Below are 11,752 nucleotides of genomic sequence, written 5' to 3'. Positions count from 1 at the left end.
CACGCTTGAGCGGGGATACGTGCCTCGACTCATCATGGCGGTGGCGCTGCCTGCCTCTCTTCATGCTCCAACTGCCTCTCTTGCTTTCTATACGGGGCCTTAGCGCGGAGGGGGTTGGGGGGGGCGAGAGAAAGCTCGGCAACAGTGACTTCAAATTAACTTCTTTTGTCTTTTATTCACTTTAAACCCCACCTTAAAGCGAGTTGAGGAGGGAAGTGGGGGTCCGCCATGAAGCGAGGAAGGCCGAGTCTCTTCTGTCGTCTTCTTCAGTCGCCTTCGTGTTGCCGTGGGCGGGAGATTAAAAGCCCCTGACTTCCGCTTCTCTGAGCCAATCAATTAGCTTCTGTTTGCCGCCAAGTGGCCTAACGAGGAAATGAGGTACGGGACGAGGGCGACTCCTTGTGGCCAAACGCTAAACCTACACCCTGTGGACACTTCATTAGGTACACGTGGAAAGTCTAAAAATGTGCAATAAAATAGGAATTGTAACACAATAAACGCATTTTAAAAGTATTTTTTGGGGGGTTTTGTATTTAATTTGTATTGACATCCAGCATCAGACATTCCTATCCATCCATTTTAGACTTAGACTTAGACTTCCTTTTTATTTTCATTCAAATTTGAACTTTACAGCACAGACAAGAACGAAATTTCACTACATAAACTCATGGTAGTGCAGGATAAAAAAGCAATAAGGTGCATATATAAATAAATAAATATATATAAATAATATATAAACATATATATATACAATAAATAAATAATAAATAGATTACTGTACAGATAAATATATTGCACTTTTTCACATGCATCCACGTTTATGGATGCATGTTATATTGTCTTTTTTATTCCAGCGAGTTAATCCATTTGGGGGGGAGTTGAAGGGATAATTTAATTATGATGCGTTCAAGAGTCTTACGGCCTGAGGGAAGAAGCTGTTACAGAACCTGGAGGTTCTGCTTCGGAGGCTGCGGAAACGTCTTTTTAGAGTCCAGCAGTGAAAACAGTCCTTGGTGGGGGTGGGAGGAGTCTTTGCAGATTTTCTGAGCCCTGGTCAGTCAGCGGCTTTTTGCGATCTCCTGGATAGGAGGAAGAGGAGTCCTGATGATCTTTTCCGCCGTCCTCACCACTCTCTGGAAAGACTTCCAGTCTGAGGCATTGCAGTCCACAGTCCAGACAGAGATGCTGTTGGTCAGCAGGCTCTCTATAGTGCCTCTGTAGAATGTGGTGTCTTTTGGGGTGGGGGTGCGGGGGTGCTGGAGCCTATCTCAGCTGCATTCGGGCGGAAGAAGGGGTACACCCTGGACAAGTCGCCACCTCGTCGCAGGGCCAACACAGATATCCATTACATCATATTTACATCATATATTCAGCTGAGATAGGCGCCAGCACCCCCCGCGACCCCAAAAGGGACAAGCGGTAGAAAATGGATGGATGGATGGATATCTATTGCCTGCCCTAAATGTCAACATATTATAAATATTATACATTTTAATATTATATTTTAAATTGTTTTTTAAAAATCCTAAACATAGAATACTTGCAACTACTACCTGGTGTCCCTAATGAAGTGTCCGGTATATCTGCCTACTGCAAAGGTTTCATGTTAATACTAATTGACTCCAATTTACAACTCATTAAACACCACACTACCGCCTCTCCATCACAACACTTCTTAAAGGTTAAAGTTTAAGGGTCGTGTGTCCGGTGTGCACACTTGGCCTGCCCTTTTCATTCCCAATCAGCCCCTTCTGCTCTGTTCTTTTTTTTTTTTTGCTCCATGAGCCAGAAAAGAGAGAGATGCAGCACCACAAAGGTCATGGACATGGATTTCCTTTGCTTTGACTCAATGAAAAGGTCAGATGAGGGCACCATGAAATGGCAGCGAGGCCTTCACGGGGACTACGGGGCCCGCGCATCACCCTCAACTGGCAGAGAACGAGACGCTCGGGAGGCAAGAAGGTCTCATGGGCCTCGGCGGGCGTGGTTTGCTTGGTAATGACAAAGTATGGGAAAGTTACTAGCAGTAAATACACTATATTTACTTTAATGTGGCTGTAACGTTATATTACAAAATGTAAAATATTACACATATTGTGGTATTAAATGTATGCCATTACATACATAGTGGTATTACATTACAAAAAATGATGTTACATACCTCATGGTACTACAAAAAATATATATTCATACATTGTAATATTTAATTACAACATGTGTGATATTACATAGCTTTTGGTATCACATTACAGCAGTGATTCTCAAACTGTGGTATATCTAGCTTCATCTAGAGCAGGGGTGTCCAAAGTGCGGCCCGGGGGCCATTTGCGGCCCGCAGCTAATTGTTTACCGGCCTGCCACACATTCTGGAAATGCTATTGCAAAAATTAAAAAAACATTTAAAAAAGTGGAATGAAGTTGCAATGTTGACACAAAGCTACCATGCAGGCTTTTTTTCCTTTTGTCTATCTTTCTTTTTTCTTTTTTTGCCATTGCTCAAAAAAAAAAAAAAATCAATGTTATAATGAATTATCGACCTATTCAAGGCTCCAATTATTTCAAATATTTCACTTTAAAATGTTTTATGTGGGAAACATTGCATATATTGTGTGGTTGCCATACAAAAACATCAACATTTTATTTGACAAAAGAGCATAAAACAAACACAATAATAGTTCAAACGTAAAATCGACAGATATATCTGAAGTTGAGCTTGTAACTTGTTGAAAGTTTTTAAAAAAAGTAATAAAAATGTATCACTTTTTGAGTGGGGTACCTTTTGGATCCCAAATATATTTAATGGGATTTTATTTATCTTTTCACTGTGATTACTCAAAAATAATAATGAATTAAAATCAATGGTGTCCTGCATTATTGATATTTTTAAGGCTCTAATTACTTCACATCAAACATTGCTTTCTGAATGTTTTGGGCAGTGGGGGAAATACTGCATATTTCAGTTTTATTATAAAAAACTAAGTTGTCTTTGACAGAAAAGGCATAAAACCTTTTTGTTTTTTTAAACTTTATATCAACATGAAGTTGATATACTGTACAGATTTACTGTAAGCGTTATATAAATAAAAAAATAATAATTTGACTTGTTTTTAACATTTTTATTACTTAGACCCTTTATGGTCCCTGGGAGCCCTAAAGGTAAAAAACAAACAAAATCCATATATTTTGTTATGGTTTGAAAATTAAAAATATCAAAATGGCCCCCGCATGCTTTAATTTTTCCGTGTGCGGCCCTCAGTGGAAAAAGTTTGGTACACCAAAGAATCACTTAATAAAATATTCAAACACAGTGTTACTGTTCAAACTGTGTGTAATGTTACTGTGGCCAAAACTATTAAATATTAAACAAAACCTCTGCCTTGTGTTGATTGAATACTTAGGCCTATTATCCATCCATCCATTTTCTACCGCTTGTCCAGTTCGGGGTGGCGGGGGGTGCTGGAGCCTATCTCAGCTGCAAACGGGCGGAAGGCGGGGTACACCCTAGACAAGTCGCCACCTCATCGCAGGGCCAACACAGATAGACAGACAACATTCACACTCACATTCACACACTAGGGCCAATTTAGTGTTGCCAATCAACCTATCCCCAGGTGCATGTCTTTGGAGGTGGGAGGAAGCCGGAGTACCCGAAGGGAACCCACACAGTCACGGGGAAAACATGCAAACTCCACACAGAAAGATCCCGAGCGCAGGATCGAACCCAGGACCTTCGTATTGTAAGGCAGATGCACTAACCTCTCCTCCACCGTGCTGCCCTAAGCCTATTATGGTACTGTGTTTTCATGATGGTCATTATGGTGGTACTTGGAGAGCTTCATTTTTTTCTGAAGTGGTATTTGGTAAAAAAAAAAGAAAAAAAAAAAGGTTGGAGAACCACTGCGATACTAATGTATATTTCATACATTGTGGTATGATATTACAAAATGTATGATATTTCATACCTTGTGGTACTGTATTACATTACAGAATGTATATTTCATAGCTTGAAATATACATTCTGTTGAAAGACCCAAAACCCCCCGTGACACATGGGTTATATCACTCACAATGTGTGCAGGGGCACCAGACGGTGTAACTGAAACTGTTTTTCTGGAACCACCAGTGACTCCCAGGAACAGTCTGGTTCACCACCAAGTACAGATTGGTGACAGCTGGAGAGACAGTGCACAGCCTGGAAAGACGGCACTGGGCACTGAGGAGTAGCATCCCGAGCTGCATATTTTGAAAGGAACAACCCACAACATCCACAAATCAAACTACAGGGGATAGATTATACCCCCAAAGGATTTCCGAGAGGGGGGGCAGAAGAGAATCCCGCAGGACAGACCAAAGGATGACGACAAATGGCAATGGAAACACGATGACGACTATAGAATGCATATGTGGCAATATATGCAAGAAACAACATGGCCTGCGGATCCACCAGGCCAAGATGAAGTGTATGTAGAAGGTGGTAGAGTCACAGCGCACAGGAAGTACGCTTGGTGAGGCGTGGGAGGAGCTTGGCCCACAGTCACCCCACAGTGTCTGTAGCTTCCAGGTGGTGCCAGCAGCTGATGCACACAGTACATCAGAACATGTCTGGTTAAGTGGCCCCAAGGGGAAGGAGTGGCTTCATTTTGATAGAGACACTGACATCATTTTGGAGACAACTGGCAAAGGAGGAGCTGAACGCCTCGAGACGATGACCACGATCATCACCATCCAAACTGCAGAGAGGTTCGGGCGAGAGGAAAAGCGAGCAGTGAAGCTTCCTTACTCCTTGAAGCAGCAGTCCAAGGTTGCGAGTGAGGAGGAGATGTATGATCTTGAGAAGAGATGAGGAGCATAGGAGGAGGACGAAGGAGAGGTCTTGGAGGCTAGCTGCTTTCCTAGCGAACCCATTTGGGTTCACAAAACAGCTGGTAGGACAGAACCGTAGCCGAAGTCAACCACCACCTCAAGAAGACCTACAGCAATGAATACAGAGAGCAAGATCTGGGCCCCTGCAGGCCTCTGATTAATCCACCTGCACCAGCCCTGTAGTTCAACAAGAAGGAGCCGTTTTGGAAGAACATCCAGGAGGTGGTTAAAATGACAAGATCAAGCTCTGCTCTGGGGCCCAGTGAAGTACCTTATAAGGTGTACAAGAACTGTCTGAGGCTACTACACAGGCTCTGGAAGATCCTGAAGGTGATCTGGAGGACGGGCAAAGTAACAGACCACTAGATCCAGGCGGAGAATATGTGGATCCCAAAGGAGGTAAAGTCTAAGAACATCGATCAGTTCCAAAACGATCTCACTGTTGACTGTTTAAGGAAAGATCTTCTTCAGCCTCTTGCCAGACGACTGACAGACTACGCCCTGAAGAACTCCTACATTGATACCTCGGTAAAGGAGGGATCCAAAAGGTGTGGTCACATAGCTTATCAGGGAAGCAAGGGTGAACGAAGGGGACCTGGCTGTACTGTGGCTAGACCTCCAAAACGCCTACAGATCAATACCCCACAAGCTGGTCAAAGAAGCTCTGAACCGGCATCACATCCCAAAGAAGTTCAGAGACCTCATCCTGGACTACTATGCCAACTTCCGCCTGAGAGTCTCCTCGGGAACAACAACCCCCGAATGGCACAAGCCTGAAAAGAAAATCATCACCGTGTGTGCGTTCTTGGTCATTCTCTTTGCACTTGCCATGAACATGCCCGTGAAGCAGTGCCGGCCCAAGCCTCCATGGGGCCCTAAGCAAAATTTGATTTTGGGGCCCTCTATTTCAGCGATTCTTTTCTGCCTCCAGGAGGCCAATTTCTGTCTCATCAATAGTTTTTCCCCTCTGAAAGACGCAAGGCAAATTCCTTCCATTTCACCATGTTGCTACAATGATCTTCACTGTTTTCATGCTGTTTCAGCAGTGCACCTATGTTGACCCAATCCCGCTGTCCCTCGGCTGCCAGTTTTAAGGACTTTTTGGAAAATAATTTGCAGCAAAAGCAATAGACTGCATCTTTACTTCTTGAATAAGTCAGCCAGCTACGCTTGACTTTTTCCCCATTGACTAGCTGTCTGTAGGTATAATGATAATGAAAACTTCGGCCATCATGCCGTTTGGGGAATGAAAAGTTCTCCTTAATAGACAGTGGTCCTCTGATCACCTGCTCAGTCCTGTCTGAATCTGAGAGGAAAGAAGGCCACTCAGCTGGGTCAACTGGCGGAGCTGATGATGGTCCATGGTGTGAAGGGGACGTTGTGGTGGAAGTTGCTGAGGAAGTGACCAAAGAAAGACAATGACTAAAAAAGAAGGACCTATAAGGTCATTAAATTGCACTGTTGGACATAATTATTAATCTCAGAATGTTCTGCAGTACAATGAGCAATTATAAAGGGTGTTTTGCAGTTAACTTACTAGATGAATCAGCTGTGGTTTCAGACATGGAGGGGACAGTGGGCACAGATGATGGAGGTGTGTGAGAGAGCACTGTAGAGGATGGAGATGGACCTAAGATGAAATACATACATACATACATACATATAGGCACACATATTAATGAGATACTTTGACTATATTAATTTCCCTTCAGGTGTAATGTTTATACTAAGAAATTAAATGTATACTGTATGGTGACAGTCTTTTCCTCACCTGATTCATCACTCACAGTTGAGCCTGAGGATGTGGACTGGCTCTGGGCTGATTCTGTGCCTCCAAAGTATTTTAACAATGCTCCTGGGGAAGTTTCACATAACTTATGAGTTGATGTAAAAAATTATGTTTATTTTACTCACATAAATTACCGTGCTCTGCTGCAAACAATTTGTGCAAACAACATATCTCACTAGTAACCTGATGCTAAAAACATATTGCTAGCACCGCGCTAGCTAGCTAACGTCACCTAGCTAAAGCTAATTACAGCTACAAATCTCTTTGATAAACTTTTTATTACCAAGTAATGCAAACATACCTTTATCATGGCATTTTTTCTCCTCTTCCACTTTCTTCTTCTTCCTTTTTTCTGCACCTGAAGGATATGTCCTTTTTTTGTGACATTGTTTTGCCTCTATCTGCGCTTTTGATGCCCAGTGCGCATGTCTGACATTGCACGGCAGGCGGAAAACGTCACAGGTGCAGCAGAGGCAGCTTTACATTTAAAGGCCTACTGAAATGAATTTTTTTTATTTAAACGGGGATAGCAGATCTATTCTATGTGTCATACTTGATCATTTCGCGATATTGCCATATTTTTGCTGAAAGGATTTAGTATAGAACAACGACGATAAAGATTGCAACTTTTGGTATCTGATTAAAAAAAGGCTTGCCCCTACCGGAAGTAGCGTGACGTAGTCAGTTGAACATATACGCAAAGTTCCCTATTGTTTACAATGATGGCCGCATGAAGTGGGAGAGATTCGGACCGAGAAAGCGACAATTTCCCCATTAATTTGAGCGAGGATGAAAGATTTGTGGATGAGTAAAGTGCAAGTGAAGGACTAGTGGGGAGTTGAAGCTATTCAGATAGGGAAGATGCTGTGAGAGCCGGGGGTGACCTGATATTCAGCTGGGAATGACTACAACAGTAAATAAACACAAGACATATATATACTCTATTAGCCACAACACAACCAGGCTTATATTTAATATGCCACAAATTAATCCTGCATAAAAACACCTGCGTGTTTGTTATGCTAGCTCCTAGCTCCTCTGCTAGCTCCTAGCTCCATAGAACACGCCAATACAATTCAAACACCTGATCAACACACACAATCACTCAGCCCAAAAGACCGTTCACCTAACCCAAGGTTCATAAAGCTTATATATTTTTAAAAAGTTACGTACATACGCAAAAAAAAGCCAAAGCTGCATACTCACAGTAGCACGTCTGCGTCTTTGTCATCCAAATCAAAGTAATCCTGGTAAGAGTCTGTGTTGTCCCAGTTCTCTACAGGCGTCTGTGTATCCAAGTCAAATGCCCTCCTGGTTAGAGTCTCCGTTATCCGAGTTCTTCCATCTTGACTGCATCTTCCGGGAATGTAAACAAAGAAGCGCCGGCTGTGTACTGTTGTGGCTGACTACGTTCGAAAAATACGTCCATTTCGCACCGACAACTTTCTTCTTTGCTTGCTCAGCTTCCGTCTCCACAATGCAATGAACATGATTGCAACAGATTCACGAACACAGATGTCCAGAATACTGTGGAATTATGAAATGAAAACAGAGCTTTTTCGTATTGGCTTCAATGTGGAAGGCATACCCGTGTTCCCCGGGTTACGTCACGCGCATACGTCATCCTCAGAGGCGTTTCCAACCGGAAGTTTAGCGGCAAATTTAAAATGTCACTTTATAAGTTAACCCGGCCGTATTGGCATGTGTTATAATGTTAAGATTTCATCATTGATATATAAACTATCAGACTGCGTGGTCGGTAGTAGTGGGTTTCAGTAGGCCTTTAAGGCCAAACGTTACCTCTGTAGCCTCAAAGCTGTGCCTTGAGAGGACCGTATTGAGGAGGCTAACGAAAGGGATGCCAGAGTGATGTGGGCCTCCAAAATCCTGGGCATCACAGGGACCAGCCAGCGAAGGGCCATCAAGTTGGCCACTGACGTGGCAGAAGTGGCGTCGAGGTGGCTGTGGATCAGGAGGGGAGAAGCGCGGCATGTTGGGTAGCGCTACCTCAACACAAGCTGGGGCTTAATCCACCCCAGCTGGGTCTGTGATTGTTGAAAGACCCAAAACCCCCTGGGATCCCAGGTTACATCACTGACTATGTGTCCAGGGGCACCAGATGGTATATCTAAAACTACATTACAGTCATAATATATTACAGAATGTATATTTCATATATTGTTGACTAACATTTCAAAATGTAAAATAATACACACATTGTGGTATTACAGTAAAAAATGTCTGATCATTTTGATCTTACAGTGGTAAGTAAGGTAAACGTTCTTCTTTTCGTGTTTCCTCTGGCTTATTGACTTTGAGTTGTAATTTTCATATTCCTATGAATTTAAACAAACTATATTTGCTAACTATTCATTTTATTTGCAGGTCAAATGCAGAGACTTTTTTTTAAATCCAGCAGATGCCCATTATGGAACACTAACACGGTATCAGTGCAATGTCAATACAGCTAGTGAGTGTGACATACACTCACTGAGGCCTCATTTACCAAGTACAGTTGTCCAGCCTGTTGGGGACAAAGGCATAGATTACTCCAAGTCGGCTTTAGGCCCAAATTCTTTTAATTTCGGCAATATTTAAATGATAAAAAGCTATTATTGACTTGACGTTGTTAGTAAAGTTCAAGACTAAGTCCACTGTTAGCACTTTTTTTTTTTACCTGATTATTATTTTTTACCTTTTTATTCAGGAAATTGAGTCAATATTCTATTACGATTATTTCCACACAAATACCTAATGTTTTAAGTTTTAATGCTTTAATAAAAAACAGTGTGGTTTGAGGTCCACATCCCTGCTTTATTCTGGTTAAAAGCTTCATAAAAAGGACAGTAGAGTTTGATCCGTGTTTTTAAGCTAGTACAAGTCCAAATAAAAACAAAATTACAGGCATGTTTGTACAAGATTTCATTTATTAACTATGATACAGATCACATAAGGCCTTGCTGTATACACCATTCCCAATGAGACAAATGACCATACTCAGCATTGACATTGTTATCTTTTGACTTAACAGTACTTCATTACTTTTTCTTTTTTTTTTTTTATTACGATCCCCTCCCCGCAAACATTCTCTTAAATAGTCCAAAGTGGTGAAGCCCTCCTTTCTTCCTTACTTGGGAAGAATTCATGCATTATACTGAGCATCTCTCGCAAAAAAAAAACACCCATTTTTGTTTCAATTATTAACACAAAAATAACTTTTGTTTTCGATCACCACCGACTAAAAGGGGTCCACCCCGAATAAACCATTAAAGAACCATTTTTATATATGTAGGTTTTTTTTTTTCTTCCCATTCTAATTTAACAAACATCTGTCACCATCTGTTTGAAAAAAAAAAAATGCAGTCCTTTTTCTTCTTCCAATATTCAATTTTGCAGTGTCACCTTTTTGCCCAGTCTTTGGCTGCCTCCAAGTCAGTATCAACACACATGAGCACACACTGGTCCACACACACACACACACACACACACACACACACACACACACACACACACACACACACACACACACACACACACACACACACACACACACACACACACACACACACAAACACACACACACGCACACACACACACGCACACACACACACGCACACACACACACGTACCAGTGGTCACTAATCATCCCATTCGCCTCCATCTTTGCCTCTTAATAACGCGGATGAGCAAACTGGCTTAGTGAGCGCGAGGAGAAGCGCATTCCTCTCCGTCACGTTTGTTTGGATCACGATGCTGCTGTCAGTCCGACATACACACTCTTCATTGCAACACACACACACACACACACACACACACACACACTTAGGTAGTGTAGAAGCTCCTGTGAGTTTGGTCATTGTTTAAAAGGCTCTAGGGCCGTGGAGGGGCAGCTGATGGAGATGCGGTAGAGCAGGTGACCTTGGCGAGCATCTGCTTAACTCTCTCAAGCACAAAAAAATGTCGTTTGGACGAAGGCTCGATTCACCTCTAAGCCCGTCTCGCTGGTTTCCACGGTAACAGCAGGATGAACCCCGGGAATTTGAGATGCTCCATTCCGGTCAGGCAGACACATGAATGGACTGTCTGTTCCCGTCTCCCCACCCCTAAAAAAACAACAAAACAAAAAAAAACCCTCAAATGGGAGATGACAGCAGGGTGTAGTGGCAGAGCAGCGCCACAAGGGGCAGTGTGGCATAGTGGTCTTGGGAATACGAGCGTGTTTGTTATTCTCGCTGACAAATAACACTTTTCTATCCAGGCTTTGAAGGGTATTAGGGCCACACTCAAAAGAATCCACTCATGGAATTATTAGGAGAAAAAATACATTTAATAAATAAAAATATTGTAATGTTTTTTCTGTTCATTACTAAGTTTTCTCATTGAAGTAGTTACAAATTTATAGAACGATAAGCAAAGTCGACATTTTTAAGTGGTAATATTACAGGGAAATAAATCCACTTTTTGTCATATCAATGAATATTACGTATTACTATCTTACGGAAATTTAAAAAGAAAAAAGTTAGTAGTAATATACAAAAAATGAATGGAAATTTTTCACGAAAAAAGTTTGCAAAATAAAGTGTTATTAGTATTGGAAGAAGGGACAAAATATTTAATTTAATGGGAATAAAAGGTTGTTATAATATGAGACACATTTTCACTAAATGTAGTTGGAAATGATGAGGAAGAAGTTGTCATTTTCTGAGAACAAAATGTAATATTACCACTTTTTTTGTGTAAATGTATGGCTTGACCTATTTTACTGCAAAAAGTTGCTTTAATAGAAGTGTAGGAAGGGGAATAACATACCACATTAAGTCGTCATATTATGAGCGGTGGAAAAAAAGCATCAACTTGAAAGAAAGAATATGTAATAATAAGAGTAAAATCATAATTTTAGGGGGGATGTGTCATTGTAAAGAAATCAATCTTGTTTCTCATGATTTTATGAATTTTCCTGTCATATATATTTTGCATAATGTAACAAAAGTAGTGATTATACCAAAGTTGTAAGATTACCAGGAAAAAAACAACTGTAATATTACCACTTTATTTGTGCAAATACAGTTTGCCTTGTCTTATTTCAAAAAGTTGCTATTT

At 41.4% G+C, this 11,752-nt stretch overlaps 2 protein-coding genes across 4 annotated transcripts in view; both read right to left on the bottom strand.

The window, feature by feature from the left end:
• Positions 1–546: 546 nt before the first annotated feature.
• On the bottom strand, positions 547–8,644 carry LOC133659110 (uncharacterized). Its single transcript, XM_062061844.1, has 6 exons — positions 8,448–8,644; positions 6,954–7,081; positions 6,635–6,718; positions 6,401–6,493; positions 6,150–6,256; positions 547–1,150 (listed from the first exon to the last, which is right to left on the bottom strand). Exons 1-6 carry the CDS (start codon positions 8,642–8,644, stop codon positions 1,124–1,126), a joined length of 636 nt encoding a protein of 211 aa, XP_061917828.1. The 3' UTR covers positions 547–1,123.
• Positions 8,645–9,310: 666 nt separating this feature from the next.
• The window catches only part of arhgap35a (Rho GTPase activating protein 35a), a 121,985-nt gene continuing 119,543 nt past the window's right edge, over positions 9,311–11,752 (bottom strand). For all 3 annotated transcript variants that reach the window (XM_062060116.1, XM_062060114.1, XM_062060115.1), the window contains one exon: positions 9,311–11,752. This exon is cut by the window's right edge and continues 1,718 nt beyond it. The gene's annotated coding sequence lies outside the window, so the exon portion shown is untranslated.

This window comes from Entelurus aequoreus, linkage group LG10 (assembly GCF_033978785.1).
Source record: "Entelurus aequoreus isolate RoL-2023_Sb linkage group LG10, RoL_Eaeq_v1.1, whole genome shotgun sequence".
NCBI classification, from domain to species: Eukaryota; Metazoa; Chordata; class Actinopteri; order Syngnathiformes; family Syngnathidae; genus Entelurus; species Entelurus aequoreus.
This window is presented reverse-complemented; position numbering and strand designations above follow the sequence as displayed.

Bases quoted from the DNA above. Each gene is read 5' to 3' on its own strand.
- LOC133659110 (XM_062061844.1), bottom strand. From the start codon at position 8,644: ATGCCGCGCTTCTCCCCTCCTGATCCACAGCCACCTCGACGCCACTTC. The intron at 7,082-8,447 runs GTTTGGCCTTAA...GTGCAATGTCAG, and splicing joins TTTGAGGCTACAGAGGTAAC to ACATGCGCACTGGGCATCAA. The intron at 1,151-6,149 runs GTGATCAGAGGA...GCAATGCCTCAG, and splicing joins ATTCAGACAGGACTGAGCAG to ACTGGAAGTCTTTCCAGAGA.